General features: G+C 38.4%; 1 protein-coding gene across 3 annotated transcripts; it reads right to left on the bottom strand.

Moving 5' to 3' along the window:
* Window positions 1–265: 265 nt before the first annotated feature.
* On the bottom strand, window positions 266–20,992 carry PPIL4 (peptidylprolyl isomerase like 4). Of its 3 annotated transcripts, XM_009646956.2 has the most exons (13): window positions 20,911–20,984; window positions 20,446–20,513; window positions 20,288–20,352; window positions 18,437–18,554; window positions 16,369–16,511; window positions 15,911–16,007; window positions 14,295–14,411; window positions 12,356–12,480; window positions 10,283–10,349; window positions 9,328–9,439; window positions 7,672–7,768; window positions 6,887–7,025; window positions 266–694 (listed from the first exon to the last, which is right to left on the bottom strand). In XM_009646956.2, exons 3-13 carry the CDS (start codon window positions 20,320–20,322, stop codon window positions 470–472), a joined length of 1,275 nt encoding a protein of 424 aa, XP_009645251.1. In that variant the 5' UTR covers window positions 20,323–20,352; window positions 20,446–20,513; window positions 20,911–20,984; the 3' UTR covers window positions 266–469. The 3 variants fall into 3 exon arrangements, with proteins under 3 accessions (XP_009645251.1, XP_035758242.1, XP_035758243.1); XM_035902349.1 differs by lacking the exon at window positions 18,437–18,554 and having other exon boundaries at window positions 20,446–20,992; XM_035902350.1 differs by lacking the exons at window positions 18,437–18,554; window positions 20,288–20,352; window positions 20,446–20,513; window positions 20,911–20,984 and adding an exon at window positions 18,290–18,415.
* Between the last annotated feature and the right edge of the window lie 6 nt (window positions 20,993–20,998).

The raw sequence follows: 20,998 nt of genomic DNA, 5'->3' as shown, positions 1-20,998 counted from the left end.
GGAAACTAGAGTTTTGAGTATTCACATACAAATGGTATCTGCCCACTTTCTGGAAGCAGTGCGCACAGCACATTTCTGTCTCCCCAGGTCTTCTATCACGCTCATTACCATAGCACCTGAAAGTGCTGAAAGGTGAAGTGTAGAAAGGAGGTACGTCCTGCAAATCTCTTCACAGTGGAGAAGGGCAATTCACTTGTTAGCGCATGCTTATGTTTCCAAAAACCTTTAGACAACATTTTTTTATTGGAGACTCAAACCATTTCACTAACGTGAAATACTTTATTGAAACATCCTTTTTGGAATCAAGGCTTACTGCAACAGTCATACGCTGGGCATTCACAGAATTGTAAGGCCAAGCTGCCAACAGAAGGCAACTGCTTTTATCCAGTAACTGCACAGCCATTTGAGAGAATGCTGGAAACGCTGGAAGAAAACATATTTTAGTTCCGCCCTCTCTTTTCCTCGTTCTTCATCTGTACTTGGACCTCTCTTTATCTTTTGATTTCTTAGGACTTCTGCTTCTGTCTGCTTTTTTATCCCAGTCTCTTATTCGGAAGTCGTCTTTGTATTTGTCTCTTTGTTTGCTGTAAGTGTAGTCTCTCTCTTGAGATCGGCTGCGACTCCGATGCCTGTCTTTCTTCTCACTCTTTATCTTTTCTCTACAGCGTTCTCCTTCATGTTTTCGATCAGAATCCTGTTAAAGAAATTGGGTAGATATGCAATTACAGACAAAAGGGGAAAATATACAAAAAGCAAGCATGGTTGGTTCCTTAGCGAAGGCTGGTACTACCTGAAATAGATTCACATCCATGATGATTTGGAAAAGATAACACATAAAAAAAACCCCACTGTAACTATACAAAGAAGGTAAGTCTACAGCTTCTGTCATCATCTATGGAAAAAAGCATGGCTGCCAGGCATGCTGCCGCTTGTATTTCCTAAAGAGCTTTGGCAAACACTGGTTATATCAGGGATTCAAATCAGATGGATATTATCAAACTTTTCATAAGCACCACAGAAGCTTCTAAGCTAGATTTGGATTTTGACTTCTTATCTAAGCAATGGAAGTATTTTGATTATAGGTTCTGGATCAAGCCCCACAGGCATTTCAGTGCTATGAAGATGCAGTGCACTTCTTAAGATGTGCCTGTAATAACCCTTAATGGCCTAAATTCTAGGCTTCAGAAAAAATGAACACCACCATTACAAAGACCAAAACTACACACACACACACGTGCATGCAAACTGCTTCACTTCCTTGAAGCTAGAAGTCCACAAGAAAAGGCAACACGGAGAATCCAGTCCTTTTAAATGTACAGTCAAACAATAACAAGGCAATGAAAAATTAGTTGTATTTTGCAGGCTGATGGGTATGACCCGTAACAGAAAACACATGAGCATACACTCATACACAGACATCGTAAATTCTAATAGGTAAGTCTATCTAATTTAAAATTACCTAAAAAGGAGAGACCAGCAGTATGTACTACAAATGGTAATGGTGTTTCTGCACGCACACAAACTCTTTAAAAAAAAAAAAAAAAAAAATCAAGTTCAGGTAGTCAAAAATGAGGAAATTTTGAATTTCTCTGGCTTTCTGCATATCGTCACCAAGAATGCTGACTGAGTGGCCCAGTGCACAGAATGGATCTGCTCTGGAGAGAAATGAGGTGTACGTACCAAAGGAGGAACTGCTGTCAGCAGAACACCTGCTTCGCTTGTTGCGCTAGGCAGACAGCGTGAAACCACTGAGACAATTTATTAGTGAATGAAGGGAAGATGGCTTAATTACTCAGATTGTGAAATGTCACACTAACAAGATCACGGCACAGTACATTTTAAAACAACTATGTAGAGACACCAACACCTGTACAAGCCACAGCACCATAGCAATTTTAAAAGTAAAAGGATAAAGATCACTTAGAAAGTTGCCATTTCATTTCAGGGAACTCAAAAGATTTTCTTAATACACAACACCAAGCTGCGAACTCCTAACATTTTCAAGCGCTGCTAAAAACTATTTTAATCTTATTATTCAACTAAAATACACAGTGATACAAAATAGAAGACGAGCTTCAGAATCCTGCAGAGAGATACATACACAACTTGCTATTAAGAAGGTGGCTGGCACTTCATTTTGAAGGTACGACCACTTGAAAGTTTAGTATCACTATATGCTCTAGTAGACAGATATAATTTTATGGGATTTTAATAACACCACTATTAAACACAGATCATTATGAACTATGGAAAATGTCTGCATTAAATTACAGAGTATTTCTTTCTTAATTTCAGATACAGTTTTAATTCTTCTAAATACATACTCGTGACAGTAGCATTCATAATTGTATGGCTAAAACCTATACTGCATGTACAAAACCAAGCAAACTTCATTTATTTAGAAGAATAGTGAAAAAACCCTCTACTCAAAGCAAAGCTTTTATCCAGAAAGGGAGTGATCAGGATGGTTCCCAGAGCAAACACCACCTTTAGAATTATGTAGATAATGCTAAAATATTTGAGTTCAAATAAGCAACATGAAACCCCTGGACCAACACACACAGCAATAATCACAGATTTGACCTTTATCTACATAACAGAAAATTCCGGCTGCTGGTGGGTATAGTAATCTCACTGGTGGCCAAATGCTTATTCCATGTCTTTACTGTCAAACTCTATTTGAGTACAGATTTTAAAATCTGAATCCCTCAAAAAGGAGTGGTGATTCCAGCTACTTGTAAGAGGTTTGTCCCTTCACCTTCAGAATGATGCACTGCCATATTACTCTCATACCCCAAAGCCTTGGTCTCCATCTGTTTGACTAAGATGACAGGCTTCAAGCCTCTTGTGGCATGGCCTGAATAAACATTGGAAGATGGACAGACTGGTGGTGGAGTATAGAGGAACAAGACAAAAATGTTGACCAGAAAAACAGACGGTGGGCTTGGTGCGCTGCTGCCTTCTAGCTGGTTTGTTGCTGAAGTTGCCTCCCAGCACAAGGAGAGGCAGGAGAAAAGCAGGACAGCACTCAGTCGAAAAATCTACCAAGCTGACACTGGAGACAGGCTACTGGCCAAGTCAGGGCAGGGAATGCGTTACTGAAGACTTGAAAGTGAAGACAAATAGCCTACGTTGAATGCCATAGAAAAGGGGAACTTGCCAAAAGGATAGAAAAAAGTCCTATGAGCACGGAGCCAGCTAAGCACAATGACCTTCACAGAAGCATTTAGGGTATAGGTGTACAGGGCAATTCTGAAAGTGCCACAAGAAGGTCATAGCAACAGCTAACAGGATCACAATGTAGAGAAAAAACTTTAGTAATTTGAATTAATAGAATGAATTGCAACTTAGTTCCCCTGAAAATTCAGTTACATTTCCCCTTACAGAAGTTTTTGTCTTTTTAACATCTTTGGCACAGAAAAAAGTCCAATTTTTAAACACTCCAAGTTACTGAAAATAATGGTATTTTGAAATCAAATCTTTTATGCCGTATCCAAGTCAGAAACATGTTGGTTTCCCACTGGAAGAGGACGAAAAAGATTCCTGCTTAAAAACAGGCTCTCTCTTACTGCTGAAGTCCAGATTTCTCAATCCAAGATCACAGACTCTTATCAGTCAATGAGTAAGTGATGATCATCCCAAGTCTTAATCCAGCACTGTGTTTGTGAACACACATGAGGAAAGAAATATGAAAACAGGAAAGGACACTTCTCTGGAAGTTCACGGCTGGCTTTGCCAAAAGTAGTAACTTGCCAAACTGCACTTGCAGGTAAATCAGCTAGAAATACCATAACCACAAAAGCAGAACAAATGTGCCACCTCTACATACATTAAGCCCATTAATTAGAGGTTAAAAGGAGCAAAAAAAATAGAGACAGCCTTTTCAGGAGGGAGATTTTTTTATCAAACTTGACCCTGAATATGAAGAGAACAGTGTCCAATAAGCAGTAAGAGCAGGAAATTAAAACCAGAAAAATCAGTATCTTTGCCAAAACCATGCACTACAGAAACCTGAAAGTCAGGAAGCCCCTATGTCTCACAAAAATCCACTAGATAGGCTACACTCCTCCACTGATCCAGTTATCAAAAAAACCCAAACAAACCAACAACAAAAAAAAAAACCCAACAACCTAAAACCAAAGAACCAAAAAACACAGAAAACTGGAAAGGGAACACAGTCACAATATAATCTCAAGCAAAAGCATGACCTGTATTCAAAAAAACCTCTACCAAATCCTATTCACAAACCCACGTGCTAGTGCAGCCTCCTGCTCCAGACCCACATCCTGTTACCTACTAAAAGCAAGCCACAACACCCTACCTCTTCTACCCTCTGGAATCAAGTCAAACAGCATGAGATTCAAAAATATATTCTTAAAACACCAACACAGAGGCTGAAGATTCAGGAAATGGCTGTCAGACTAAGAAAACGATGAGTCAAAATACACTAAAGAAAAAAAAAAAAACAGCAAGAGAACAGAAAAACAACTCAACATCATGGAAACTATTCGGAAAATAAAACCCCTTCAGTCATAGCTGGAGCTGGTAGCACGAACTGCAGTTTCAGGTGCCAGAACTTCCCATTATAAGCCCCTGTTCTCTGTTAATTAAAATCTCTGCCACACTAGGGGCTCAGGGTGGAAGTTTATGTATGAAGCATGGCCATTGTGGTTTTTGGCCAATTAGCTGTAGAAGGTCTGCTGTTGTTTTGTTTTAAAGTTCTTACCTCAAACATATTCTAATATTTCCAAAATAGGATTAAGGGAAAATGCTTTGTTTGCCTATACTAAAAATGCTATCATTCATCAAAAAAGTTTCCATACTGTCATGCTTTGCAGTGGTCTTGGTATTCACACTGAATACACTCTGCCTCAAGCACATATCCCCCTGTTCTTGTACGAGTTCCCCAGATTATGCCTAAATTATAAATCTAAAATGAAAAACCCAAACAAACAAAAACTATATTTTGTATATGCTAAACATTATTTGCCTGCAGATTTCATCTGGAAAAGGCCATGCCCAAGACACTTACTGAATCTCCAAATCACACTGAGTACATACATGAGTATGTACATGCTCTACAGTACACACTAACAAGACTATTTAAGTACAGACACAGAGAAAGATTCTTCCCATAAATTAATTTTCACAGCTCCAAGAGGGAACTATGTTGCTTACCATCAGAGAATAGAAGTAAGCCTCCACCTGTGCTTTTGGGAATAAGGCGGCTAAGCTATTTACACCAAAATGGGTAAAGGTAAGCAACAGAGAGGAAAACAATGGTAAAGAAGATACCAGAATACAGCAGCAGTAGACTACAGGAACAAATCACAAGCGGAGCAGGTGACTGATCACAAAAAGAGACACAGAGACACAGAAGAGATCAGAGTCAAGCACTAGAAAATACTACTTTTCAGAACTTGGAAAGAGCACCAGGAATCCCTCCATCCTCACATTTTGCTTTGATAACCACTGCTAACGCGTTTCACAGTCCCCTTGTAACAATTAGAACATACAGAAGTTAACAGCCTATTGCTTCCAGTACTTGTACCACCTGGAGGGGTGGAGACATCAGAATGATTTTAGTGTTCTCTGCTAATAACGCATGATCAGACAGTTCCACACATTCCATGTGTGCGATTTCTGAACCACCAAGGACAAAGACTACTTCCAGAAACATCTTTTTCAAGAATGTTAAAGCAACATGTCCAATCAGCCAAAAAAATAGGAGGATTTCTAAACCAACACTAGTTCAGCCCTCTTGTATATATGTGCTCCAAATGAGACTTTTCATTATCTGAACACGTCCCTCCCCTCCACCCAAAGGATCCCAACTGACTTAGTACACAAACAGTGACAAAAAGACTTGTACCACAAAATGAGCAATAAGGCTTATTGGTGGCACTGAAAAAAAATTGCTACTGTTCATGAGCAAAAATATTTTTAGCATCACAGCAAGAAGCAATGCAATGGAACAACTGAATAATGCTCTCTGTACACAGAAATTAAAGCAGCACTCAAAACTTATGCCAGGACAATGGCTTTATTTACTGTGGCTAGAACCTTATCACTTTCTGAAAGTTGCTAGAAGACAGCTTTGCTCTCACTCATAAAGCTTTGCATTGTTAAAATACTGGGTCATGGGGGGTTTTTTTCAGCTTAGCTCAATTCTCCCTAACACTCACACTTCAACAGTGGTTAACCCTCAACTTCATCGTTGCAGACATTGTTTCCATGAAACATCAACATCTTGACAACCCTAAGTTCCCAGAAACGTGAGAATGCTGACCTGACAGGCTGCAGTGGAACTAAGCAATGACAGAACTAGTGTCTTCTGATGATCTCCTCCACAGTCCCAAGTCTTACTGCACTGTACGCTTGCACAATATAGATGCAAGTAAACCAGCATACAGATTTTACAAAAACACTTCCAAAACAATTAAGGAAAAATAAAAAAGATAATGCAGAGAGACTGTGGTTTTGATTCCATAAGGTAAAAAGCCAACACATGCTGGTCTGGCAAGAAAATGAGAAATAGTTTGCCTTCAAGAAATATGATTAACTACTAGTTTATGACTGGGAATATGTGAACCACAGGTTCAAAGTGCTGAATGTCTCCTACTTCAAGAGAGGCTACATTGCCTCTTCAGGATGTTTTGGCAAAAAGCCATTCAGACATGCCAAGCTTCAGAAGTCCAGGAAAATCTGGAAGGCCTATTTCATAATCAGATACTAACATCAGCCTTCTGTACATTTACAACTGCTGTATTTTATGGGACTTTGCACACCATGACCTCAGTTCAGTATCAGACTTTTTTTTTTCCTGGCTTCTCTTATTAGAAGAACAATAAACGGGTACAAAGCTAATGCACAAAGAGGTTAGTACCTTAGATTTTTTGGTCCTCTTGTCATCCTCTTCATCTTCAGAGTGGTGGTGCTTTTTCTTCTTTTGTTTTTTAGCCAAGTGTGACTGACTTGTTTGAGACTCTTCTATATCCTCATCCAGCACAAGGTCATACTTGACACTGATGGTGTTGGTTAAGGACAGATCTGTTACTTCATAGAAATAAATAGCAGAACATAAAAGCTCACGAAGCAAACAAACCCCTGTTTATCAGACCAGGGTTTACCAAGACTTACTATGTATTCCAGTCAGAACAGGATCGTACACATTTAAGAAATCAGCTGTGCTAAAATGACTGAATTCTGTCCTGTCAGGCAGTACAGCCAGGTCCCAATTCCCCTTTCTTTTCTACCTGTAGATATCTGAACCAGCTATGGTCTTCTCTTCTCTCATGCTCACCACAAGCAAAGCAGAATTGCAGAGCAATGATTTAGCTACTACCGTGGTCTCATTTTGGATGCAGCGTGTCCCTTGTGAGACTACTTAGAATTCTGTTATGCCACATGTCATTCCAGGGCTCTGGACTGGTAACATTATTCACCTGCACACAACATGGAAGTGAAACAGCACATTCTGATTTGACTAAATTCATTGAAGTCATCAAATGAAAAACACAAAATGTTTAGTCCCATCTCAAACACCAAATGGTTATATGAAGCAGCAGCAGAACACCCATTTGGCAAGCTTTAAGAATAAGAAGCCTTTTCCAGGCTGTTTTCATAAACTGTACTTAGTGCAAAAAATACCTCTGATCAAAAAAAGGATACTCCTGCTTTGGTTTTACCTTCTCTTTCAGAGCAAGTTTTGAAGGTTTCTCACGTTCCTTTTCGTACTCTTTGAAATCGTCCTTGGTATACCGCCCACCTGTCCACAGAAAAATATATTCAATTCACTCTAACTAAAAAAACAACCAAGATCCTCACCTATCACTAAGTTCTACTTATGAATTTCTGGGTTTGTCATAACCATACAGATTCATAGCAGGATACAGTTCCAGAAACAACACTGACATCTGGGTAACAGAGTAGAAGAGAGTAGGAAAAGTTGTGATTTTCTGTCCTCTTGCTTGGAGATCCCATTAAACAACATATGGCTCTCTCCTCACTCATGTCCAGTGGAGACAATGCATGAACAGGATCACAGAGTAGTATTTAGCAACTAGTCCCACTTTGATTACAGGTCCTATGTCACACTACTTAAAATTCTGTTACCATGAAAGCCTACAGATTATTCTCATTATTAAATTACTTTCTGCTCTGGGCTGCACAAAGGGAAACCTCCAAGAAAGCTACAGCTTAGGAATCCAAATGAAAAACTATAAAAAAATTGTCATGTCTTGATTTAAAGAGGTGCATGACAGATTTCATTTTCCATCTATTCACTTGAAGGTAGTGAAATCCAGCTCACAAATTAATAAACTATTCTACAGCAACGTGCTGCCATCTCACGGCCATACTTAAAACTGCAATATTAACAGAAGGTCAGAAATAGTTATTGAAGGTGGAATGACCATACTTCCCCTAGCTCATTTTTTGGGTACCATAAAAGCACAATAAGATGACAATATAGTTAGCTTTCCAATATTTAGGACAATTTAGACCTAAGATACCCAGATAAAGAAAAGTTTTCCATGTAGTCAGTTAGTACTGGACACACTGCAGAACATGGTGTAGATTGCAAAGTCATCTCTGTTCCGTACAGGACAAGTTCAAGGACCTCAGTGTCTGTGACTAGTCCCCAACCTGGAGAAATCGTATGCAAACAACTGAGGGCTGACTGCATTTTTAGGTGAACACACAAGAACAGCACCACTGCAACGTACCTCTCCAAGCCCAGAGTTTTCCTCACACGCCCAACAACCAAATAACCACTGCATCCACCTCTCCCACCATCTTTTTCCCCCACCAAAACATCCTCAAACATCCCAAATTGGGTTTTATAACATACAGCCTGCTATGCAATATGCTTGACTTACAGGAGGTGAAGAGGGGAAATCCCTGGCCTGAATATTGACTTTTTCTTGTATACACCCAACTGTCGTACAGTGAATAAAGAAGAGAAACTAGAAAGTAACAATGTACTGCCATATTATTTTGCTAATAAGTAACATCAAAACCCATCACTTTTAAAGCTTGAGGGGAACAAGTTATTTACAGGCAAAACTACATCTGATAAGAAGGCAATCCATGGCAATGTAATATTAATATAACAGTAGTAAACCCTTCTACTCTTTCATACAGAACAAGTGAATAGAAGAGCTAGCAGCTGTGTTATTCTATTTACCACAGTACCAGGAAAATTTATAGTCCTAAAGATAAGATGATTTATGCTCATAACAATTGCTCCTCTTTATATAATACTTAACAGTTTTGAAGTCATGCTTTATTAACTTATGAAGGTCAAATAATCGTGAGTGTACCTACCTTTTCCCTTCCACTTAATCTTTGCAACGGACTGGCTAAAATCTACATGTATCCGTCTGTCATCTATCAGCACATTGTCCATTTTGAAGTAGGCTTTCTCACAGTCTTCCTCCTGATATTAATGTTTCCAGAAAATTTTGAGTCATAATTATTTCATAGGCATATTCATCGAAGAGCTCAAACACAAATTCAACTGCTTAATGGCATACATTTTTTCCAAAATTGCATAGAGCACAGCACTTCTTGCATTGTGCCATTTCAAAAGAAACAGTTACGCTTTGTCCGAATGTAAACATTTCAAATTCCATTTCTTCAGTTCATTTCACTTTTTAAAAAATTCACCAATCCAGCTACGCGTTTGGCAGATGTAGTACATTCAGAAAAACAAGGGGAAAAAGGACAACAACTAATAAAAGCTCCATTTTAAGTACATAAGTAGGCTAAAGAAAAGTAAGAACACTTTCCCAGTGTTTTTCAGTTTTCCTCACAGATTAGAGAGATTAGCAGACACAAACAAGAAAACTATGCACCATCAAGAGAACTTTTACTATCAAATCTCACAGCAAGAGCAGCATCATTTACGAGCCCAGTATAGGATACTACTATACACAATGATCTACCTTCTTTCATATACCCCCCCTCTCTTTACGCAGCACACCTCCTTTTATTCCTTCTTTAAATCTTCAAAGTCCTAATGTGCTCTGGTGGGAAAAAAGGGACCCGCTCTCCTCCCACTGGTTTCAAGACAACCTCAGAACATAATTGTATTGGTTGGTTGAATAAAGACTTAAAACACTTGCCTCATTCAGGACCTACAACTTCTAATAACTAAACCAGTAAGAGAAAATATTAGCTACCCCACACTTGAAGATTTCACTGTTTTTCCTCAATGGTAGTATGCCAAAAATGAATTTTTGTAAGCAGAATCTGCATACAGTATACCTTAATAACATACCTTTTCAAACTCAATGAAAGCGTAACAAAGAGATTCACCAGTCTTCCAGTCTCGAATCACTTCACAGCTGAAAAATTGATATGAAATGGTCAGTGCTGTCGGAGCAAAACACGTAGGATAGGCAAGCACTACTTCAAAGGGAGAGTAACAGTTAAAAACAAGCAAACAAACAAAACAAAAACAACCTTGGAGGTACGATAACACTTGATTCTAAGATCCCTACTGATGTGGGGGTGTCTGCACAGAAAAAAACGCATGTGGCATTACTTGAGTAATTATTACACATGACTACAACTAGGGATAAATTTCTGATTAATGAAACAAAACCTGTTTTCCAACACTACTGTTTGTTACTGACTTTTTGCATTTCACTAATGCAAGACAAGAAATTTCACATTCTGTTTTCTCAGTCATTTTAAGGAAGTTTAAACACACATCACAAAGATTCTCTTCTTAGCAAGCACCTCTTTAGCAAACATCTTCTTATCAGGCAGTTCACTGGGCAAAAATAAGAAGCCTTAAGTATTGCATCAGCATTACCAAACTCTTGTATACGACATGAGAATTCTGATGTTAAAGAAGGTCAGACAGGCAACAAGGGCAGGAAATGTGGTATTAAGGTGAGATTTAATAAGGTCAGACCTCCCCCATGTGCACTGAGGAAGTGAAAAATCAGGATTTGTCCCTAAGACATCCAGGAATCAAGCTGGAGTTGTAAGAGTGGGAAACACAATGCCAATTTCACTCACACACACAGGCTAGGGAAGGATCTGGGTGTCTGCAGGCCTGTATGCCAGTACTGCACAAACTGGTAGAAACTCAACGCAGAACAGAGTTAGCATGCGTCTGAATAAACAGGACACGCTCAGGACCATCTGAATAAACCTAACTGAAGTTCTCTGAAAGAGTCAACATGCTTATGCATGATGATCATCTATTTGATGCAGTCTTTTGAAATCCCTCTGGGAATTCTAATAAACTCCTGCACCAAAGGCTTTTGGGGAAACTAAGAAGCAATGGCATAAGAAACATCTTTGCATTGATAAACATGAGAAAAACCATGTAAGAGTAAACAGTCATTTTTCACTGAGAAAGTAAAGAGGTCACCAGTGGAGTTTGATGATACTAAATTGTTAAATGTGGCAAAAATAAAGACTCAAAAAGCTGCAGAAAGTTCTTAGGAGACCAGCTAAACAACAAGATAGCGAATGACGTTCAACGTAGATAAATGCAACAAGATGAGAATGGGGGGAATCCTAAATGTGCATTGTAAAAAAAAGAACCAAAATTAAAAAAAAAAAACCAAAACTTTAGCATTAACTAGAAAAGGAGTTAAGAGCAAAGCAGAAAATACCACTGTGCCACTGTAAATCTGTAGTTTCTTTAATACCGTGTGCAGTTCTGGTCCTCTCATCTTGAGATGAAAACAAAAGAACAGAAAAAGCTTGAGAAAAGGGAAACTAGGTAAGGAAAATTCCTCTACAAGCCATGAGTATGTAAGCTAGAACTCTTCGCAAGAAAAGAAGATAACTTTAGGGTATAGGATAGAGAGGCGTAGGGAAGTAGGTTTCACTACCCATCATGTCTTTTGATATCAGTACTAGGAGGAATCAGCTGAAACTAGAAGCCAAGTTCAAAACTGAAAAAGGCAGCAAGCACAAGGAACACCTTAAAAAGGAGTATATTGGATGCCAGAAACATTTGTCGCTTTATCTCAAAACCATGCATATTCCCACGGAAAAGAAAAACCCAGAGACTGTATGTAGCTCACATAGCACCTGAGAAAACTGCTGAAAGGAAGGAGAGGACAGGGGGCTGGGGAGAATATCATATGCTTTCCTTGTTCGTACATTTCCCTAAGCTTTCACTTAAAACCACTGTTGGGACAGGATACTCAATCTACCTAGATCTGACTTTGTATCACTGCTGCTGTGGTCTGTATCCAAATACATGCAGGCACAGGATAAATCTCTAGAGACGCCAGAATACTACTTAACAGCCAAACCTAAGGAGACTGGTGGGAATCAAGTTCAGTTTCAAAGAACGTTTTCTTTTTTGGTTTACAATAATTACCTTTTAATGGGACCGAATCGTGAAAATATTATCTCTAGGTCTTCATCTGTGGTCACAGGATTCAGTTTACAAACAAACAGCACGTTTTCTGGTGGCTTGACCTCTGCATCTGGTAAGTCTCCCACCTGTGGAATACAGAAAAATACTTTCATCACTTCTGCCTAAAGCTCTCTACATTTTATTGCCACAAGCACACTGGCAACGCATCTTTTGGATGATCTCAGACACGTTCCTATCATGAAATCAAAAATTAATAAAATATTTTTCGTACTCAATGTCACCAAATAAGTGTTTTCCATAGCACCTAAAAACTATTATCTATTCGCAATTCCACCACTGGGACTTCATGAAGAGTCACAAATACTTTCTATCTTCCTTTCCCTGTTCATAACGTAACAAATACGCAGTTCTAAAAGGTGAAAACATACTTTTAGAGCCACCCTGTTATAAAAAAATGGACTGGATCCATTCCTTAGCCTCTGTCTGTACCCGAGATAAACTCGCCTTTCCTTGAAATCTAGCAACAGTTAGGGTAAGCTTAAATTTAAAGATAAGGATGAGAAGTTACAGTTACACAACTTTGTTCAGATAGGCAGAAGGGAGAAGACATTCATGCTTACTAAGAAACGCCACTTGCTTACAGCACACACAACTTTAATGTTTGCAACCTTTGATCAAAATTCCCATCCTCCAACGAGCAAATCAAGTTAGAGGAAAATGCAGATACACACACCACCTCCTGTTGAATTGTAGCACTTCTTTTTAAAAACCGAACAGAAAAATAGTGATATTTAAACAATTTATCTCCAGCTTTTACTTAATATGCTAATAAAAAGGTAATGCATATTAGTTTGATAGCAGAAACAAGCAAAATAATACAAGTAAGAAGCAGATTCCACAAAAGAGAACACAAAAGGAGTTTAAGCACAACACGCTCAGAGGGATTTACCGTTTTGACAAAAGAACAACAGAATCAATTTGGGGTTTTTCAGATCAGTAAAACTAGCAGGCCACTGAGGTTTGCATCTCTTCAGCTTATATAACATAGCTCTCTATTGCATACTACCCAGCAATACTCCTGGAAAAGTACTGCATTTGGCTCACATACCCCACTTGCCTTTTTTTAGCTAATCTTAACTTTATTTAGAAAACAGGTCATTAGCCCCACTGCTGCTGCAAACAAGAGCCCACACCTGCAGATCTTCTGCAACACTGTGGCCACATCTAGGCTGACCTCGGTATTAGTCTCTGCTGCAAACTATTCACCCTAAGTTTGAATTTGGTAGCTGTAAAGAAGTGTGATGGATTCACCCATCCTTCAACAGTGTATGTGCTTTTCTATTTAAAAAAAAACAAAACAAAAAAACCACACCAACAAAACACAGCAACCAAAAAAACCAAAATACTTTGAAGCCTATTTACAATTTTTGTTACTATGTGGAGTTTACAACTGCCAGCAGTTACCAAACATTATATTTAAGAAGGAAGAACATAAAGTTAACCAGCATTAAATTCAACTAATGCCACAGAAGGAAGACAACCATTTCATATATGAATAATGCAATCTCAATGCACTGGGAAGAGATTATCTCAAATTAGCTCAGCTCTCTCCCACACATGCTAAACCTTTTCCAGGACTAAAGATATTCAGCAGCATATTACGTATGTTATGCTTTTTAAATTGGATCCATTTCTAGCAAGTTTTTATAAAGCCTCCACTGGTCCACTTTTAATCCTGACTTCTCAGAAAACCGCCTCCAGTGCTCACGTTCAATCCTTTTCATTGTACCACAGACATTTAATAGCACAGACTCTTAAGCCATGACATCATCATCAGATGAGCAATTTCAAGACGAATAGCACATATCCTCCTAGGCTTAATATAACACGCACACACATAGGAACAACATCTAAAAGGTAAATACAGAAAGATGTTCACCATTTCCAGAAGAATGGCCCGAGTTTTTGCCTCTTTTTCTGCATGAACTTCTTCTATTTCATCTGCAGACCGTCCTTTCAAGTCATCAATTTCTTCATCTGCTCCTATTCTGCCACTCTGAAAAATGAAGGAAAAAGCTATTTATTACCAAGCCACGGCCAAAAATTCTTTCTCACTTCCCAAATATTACTTGGACAACCTCCCCTCTTGCCCCCCAAGACTTGAAAAATGCTTAAGCACTGTATGTCTGCAGAATTGGGCTTTCATTCTGTTCTTCCCACTTAGATTAAAAAAAGGCAGTAGATGTTATCCGCAGAATTGGGCTTTCATTCTGTTCTTCCCACTTGGATAACATCTACTGCCTTTTTTTAATCTTTGTTGTTTCAGGCACTATGAACTATGTATGAACTTTCAGGCCCAGTTTGAACCATATTCAGTTAGATATTCTAAATTCTTTTACACTCTCATCTCATACTCAACATCTCACCACAAGTTGTCAACTCACTTCTAATCTAGATAGCTCCTCTGAGAAATGAAGATAAGGAACACTGCAAATATCTGTGGTATCTAATAAGATTCAAACATTAAATATAGTATATCACAACAAGAATTTTATTTTACACATCTACACCTAGGCAGGATTTGAGGTTTAATTTTTTCTCCTCATCAGAATCTCTAGAATGCTGCCCTTCTTACAGACATTTCTACACCAAAAGGTGCATCTTCAGACAGGCTATGGGGGAAGAAAACCAAGTATAAGCTTTCAAATCTCTACGCAATTGGCAGTAAGCTATTAAACTCCTTATACTGTTTAGCATATCTGAAGGTACATCAGAGATTAACCACAGTGCAGACTTACTATGAAAGCTTAATTCCAATCTTCCAATATCTATTAAACTTAAACAATATTCTCTCTAGCCAATTTATTAATTGCTTGAAACAACTATTTCCATACAAGGAGATAATCTCACATAGCAACTTCCATAACTGCACGCTCTAAGTTATGAATAATTACCATTATATTTTTAGCAAATTCCTTCTGTTTGATCAAATACACAACAGTATGTATGCTTGCAGATATAACGCAAGGAATGACCAAGACTACTTCCACCGAAACACAGACTATTTCACATTTAGAAGCAAAACAGCAGTAAGCACTTTAATATTAAATGTTAGTTATATTCTCTCTTCTACCAGAGCATACAAAAACCCAGTAATGCTGAAGGCAAATATTCTGAATGTTCTGTTTAACTACACTGTAATTAAAAATCTAAAATATGGCTTTCCAACCTAACCCCACCACAGTCACAAGGGAGAGCACCCAAGTGACCCTTTTATCCTTTTCTTGGAAGATTAAGCAATTGCATTTGATTAAACACAGCAATAGCCCCAGATAACAAGCATTTGACACATCAGAACTCAAGCTGGCGTAGTAGAAGAGCATCTCTTATCCTCCTACGCTAAAAATGTGTAGTTCTTTTAGGATATAGATTTGACAGACAAAATCTTAAACACAGAATTCTTATTTTGACCAAGTCTGTGCTGGCCACTAATAGGGATAAGTTTGTTTAGTTATTTCTTCCAACTTTTCCCCCAAGAAGCTATCAAACACTCACATCTAGCTGTTCCTTGGTAGGTTCTGGTGAGCGATCAGGAATAGACAGGCCAGGTGGATCGTCAAATGGGTCATCTAAAATTACTGTATGATTTATCCTTATAGAAAACAAAATTGAGACCAGCATCAGTCACATGCAAATAAAACTCTTTACCCAAGTAACAGGAAACCAGCCCCACTGAGTCTCAGTTATATCCCAAACTGCCAAACATACTGTATGCTTGTAAATACTAGTACTAATGCTTCTGTAAAGGCAACACAGCTGGGTATTTTCTTCCATAGGTATTTATTTTAGTACCTGCTTATTTTACCAATAATGCTGGACTAGAAGAGCATTTAAGATACCATGTACGTATCACCTGACATCACTGTATTAATCTAGTTCCAAAAAAAAAAAAAAGATTAAATGTGTTTAATTGTAATGTATTCCTCAAAAAGGGAAGTTAAAAGCAGTCACACCTGATATCTTGATATGGGATAAAATCCTTATCTACAAAGGTTTCGTTAATTGTCTTCAGTACATCCATGCCTTCTGTCACTTCTCCAAATACTGTATGCACGCCATCCAGATAATCCAGGTTTTCCCCCGTAGTAATAAGGAACTAGAAAAGAAGATACAACCCAGTAACAGTAAATAGAAAAATTCAGTGCTTGAGTTTTACCTTGGGAGAGGTACAACTCTCACTGAAATCAGTGGGGATAAAACCCCAAAAACCTCTTCCTGACTGCTGCAGGAGCAGATGAGTCATCTTCCGTCAGCTCAGAGAACGTGATGAGCTAACCTACAGCTCACAGCCGCTACCTGATACAAGTCTCCCTCTGCACAAGCTCACAGCTCTGGCTCACTGGACCCTTCTGTGAGTTGGTATGACTCAGTAAGCTGGCAGAAAACCAGAATGGTAAAGGAAGAGCAGATAATTGTCTGCCAGGTAGGTCTGTTGAGCAAGATCAGCAAAGGACGTACATGCATCACAGCTGATGAAAGGGAGAGGACAGAAGGAGCAAGGCTACCCCTGTGGGCAGCAGGGAGCTGAGCTCAAATCACCTGTTCAAACAACCGCATTCAGTGGGTGCATTTTCACAATTTTGGCAAAAGCTTCTGTAGTTCTACCTTCACCTGCTTCTATCCAGACTTACTTCCTTCCTTCCCTTGTACCACAAACCCTTCTCTCCCAAAAAAATAGGATGCAGTAGCATTAAGAGGAGAACTAGAACACAGCAGCATTGACTTAGATCAGCTTGAACTGGCACTGAAATGTATCCTAATGTAAACAAGGTGTTTCGCTTTTAGGGCAAAACTGAAGCTATGAAAATTGATCCCAACTGAACACTCGGTAACAAATTGAAGACAGAGGACACTTGCTAATGAACAAAGGAGGAATAAGCAGATATGCACAAATAACAGAACACAACCACTACATCCATTCTTTACAATCTGACTGGTAACATCTCATTCCTTCTCTACCTGTATTTGGTATAAATTACACTAAGCTACATTATATTTGTAAGCCAACTCCATGTAATTCCTCACTGGAATTTTTCTTTCCCAAGGAAAATGCTGCAGTAACATTCCTGGGAACTGCATTCATTCCTGTAAGCCTGTGTACATGCTAGCAGGCTGCATTCTTCAATGTAAATATAAACATCATCTCTTCCTCCTAAACCCCCCCACACCCAAATAAACAAGTTTATACATACAATGCAGGGAAGCAGCAAAATTAACTCCATATATTAAAAGCTCTAGCTGGAATAAAACCATAGGGTTTTTTAAATTCCTCTTAAATTATTTAAAAACCCCTCTTTTTAAAATTAAAACATATGGCTATTACAAGTGAGGTATTTTAATATATAAAAGTGACAATGCATCTAAAATAATAATTTAGAAACAATAACATTCTATGAGATTAGAGCTTTAAATATACCTACAGCAAAAACTTTGTGCACGCAAACAGGGAACAGCAAAGGGAAAAACAACACTTTCAAAAACTGTTTTATAACAGCACTGGGATAAAACTGTAAACTTACATTGTATTATTAATGCATGCTTTTATGTAGCCATACAGAGGAAACTGTGGTATGACTTCAGTTTCCAAACAAACATGAAGTTATAACCAGAAAGTTTTAAGGCTATTTTAAAACCCAGGTTCCTTCCTTTTCCATTTAACTACAGGATTTTTTCCTGCCTGTTCTATAAATTCGTAAAATCACATCAAGAACACAGAAATTAATAAAGAAAGGAAAAAAAATAGAAGACTGAATTCTAACAAATAAATTTTATGAAGTTAATCTAGGACAGGATACGAATCCAAGCATTTTGATCTCTTTCGTGTCTGTAATCAAATTACCCATTGGCACCTGGGATACTATGCAAAATACTTACCTATGGCTGGTTTTTTACATGCCTTTTGACCATATTACAGCATGATTGTATTGAGATGCCACTGTCATTGTCTCTTTTGTAAAGTGAAGGAACTTTGATTTTAGCTATTTAGACGTGTACCAAGGTTTTCCAACACTGTATGCTGACCTGTGATCCATGCTGATCATTGCCATTGTTCACCATTGACACGGTTCCCTTTTTCTTGTGCTTAATTCTCGGCACTTTTTCTGCCTCAAAAAATCTAGCTTGATCACCGTAGAGTTGACTGAAAACATATATATATATATAACAAATGCGTTACAAGGCAAAGGAATTTTAAAAAGCAAGATAAACGAATGCTGTGAAACAGTAAATAAAACATCTTAAAAATTTTTTACACTGGCATTCAAATAAAACCAGAATTGACATTGCATCCATGCACACTTTTATGGACCTGTATACTTATTCACTTCATACTGCAGGGAACAACAGATTTTTCTCTGAGGCATTTCGTAGCGCCTTTGGGAGGTGGGGAGGTGTAGTGATATACAGTATATAATGTTCTTCTAAGGCATGAAGCAAATACGTATTTTGCTAAGTAAGTTCCATAAAAATAAATAAATCCACACTTTAAAAATGTAGTAATTTATGTCACAAATGTATCTTCCAAGATAAATGGGGAGCCACTAAATCTATGTGTAAACTTAGTTCAGATAGGACTGCATACAGTAATTTGAGATACACAGGATATGGCAGATTGTTAAATTCTTCTTCATTTTCAAGTCTAACCCTGATACCACTCATTTTGTCTAACTCCATAACTGACAGAGGCATGGTCAATACACACATTTGCCCAAATTTAAAGACAGTGTTCTGTTCGAACTCATTTTGCTAAGCAGGTGTAAGCCTCTATGAAGGGAGGATTCAAATTAAGCTTTGCCTGCATCAGCTTCCTGGGCAGCAAGAACAGAAACTCCAACTTCATCAACTTCAGCAGTGATGAACAGGTAGAAAACACAAACTGCCATTCTCCATCTGCCACTCTGTCAACACACTATATTTCTGCCATACCAAAGAGCCTCAGAAAACTTAAAAAAAGAGCAGAATATCAAAATAAACTTGATCTACCCATCTGCAGAGACATCCCAGGTCTGGCATGTTTACCTACCTAGACTTGCACCTGCTTAGCACAATTATACTGCTTCCAGGATCACCAGAGTGGTGATCCATGTATCCAGGTTTTCCAAGTTTTCTATTTAAGAGGCTCTGACAGACCAGACTTGGAAAAGCCAATATATTGGTCTACCAACACTGCCTCTGTTCAAACTGAGCTGTTTTATCTCTGTATGCCGTGTTCCCCAGCACTCCAGGTTTAGTTCTGCTTTGCAATTTTAATTCTTCTTTTAATAACAATTTCAAAGCACTCATATAGAATGTGTACTTCCATCCTAGCTGTTTGAATGGTTTCTTCAGCTTTTGTGAGCGTGACCACTGGAAACATCTTAAACAGGGAAGAAAAGTGATTTCCTTACATTCAACACAACTAAAACAAACTCAAGTCAATTTTGAGAGCAATGGGATTACATTCTTATATACAGGGGAAATAAAGTATAGCCTCTATATTCCCCTCCTTAAATACATTTTGTTACAAAAATAAAAGTAGTATCAAACTGCTAATGATTTTGCCTTCTGCAGAGCACCTAGGATACTTCTCTTACAAAACCAAACCTATCGTTACTTGCCAACTTTTAAATAAACAGAAATTTACATACAACTTGTTAGTCATAACTTCGCTTCTAAGGTCAGAGATAGAATACTGTCCAGAAAAAAGAAAAATCTGAATCGCCAAAGGCAGCGTAGATATTAAAAAGGTATTTAGGTATGACAACCAAAGAAGTTCATGCATCAACATCTTTACTTCCCATCAGTAATTCTGCCCCAAGAGAGCTGAACACAATCTAACTGGGTTAATCCTAGACAACATCTCTGTTGATTAAGTAGCACAAAAGTTTTACTTACCAAAATATGGATTCCCCTCCACGGCCAGTTCCCATGGGGTCTCCCGTTTGTATAATAAAACCCCTCTGTTACAAAGCAGAATGCATAAGACATTGCTTTCATGTCTGTGAATTTAAACCAACCAAAAGGAAAAAAAAAAAGGAATTGAGAATACTCACCTGTACATTATAAATAAGGCAATAGTTGTAGTACTTGACTTTGCAGAGCTTCAGAAAATTCAGACAAGCTGTAAGAAATTATACCCACATTTACTACAGAAAACCACAGATATAGTAATTACACATATAACAGGTACCCAGTTCGGTGTGCAGAAAACTGGTTTTGGAGCAGACTGTGTTAAAACGTACCAGCGCACAACCCATAAACGCTGTGAGAAATACTCTAAGGAGAGGTAACATTTCCTCCCTTCCTAAAGCCCACCTCTAGGGATTCAGAGCACCCCAAATACAGCTGCTCATACAGAAATACACATTTCTTCTCCCCAGTTTCTTCCCAAACACCTAAAAAAGACATCACAGCTGCCTTTCGATTTAGAATATACGATTTTTTTCTCAGTTCTTTAAATAAATGTCCATAACACCCATAATAAATGCATAACAACAATAAAAAAATATCCAAACTTCCCAACAGCACTTGACGCCTGTAAGCGTTTCGAGCACGCACATACGAGCCCGCGGGGACCGCCGGCGGCCACGGGCAGCCCGGCACCCA

This window comes from Egretta garzetta, unplaced genomic scaffold, assembly GCF_000687185.1.
Source record: "Egretta garzetta isolate BGI_Z169 unplaced genomic scaffold, ASM68718v1 scaffold139, whole genome shotgun sequence".
NCBI classification, from domain to species: domain Eukaryota; kingdom Metazoa; phylum Chordata; class Aves; order Pelecaniformes; family Ardeidae; genus Egretta; species Egretta garzetta.
This window is presented reverse-complemented; position numbering and strand designations above follow the sequence as displayed.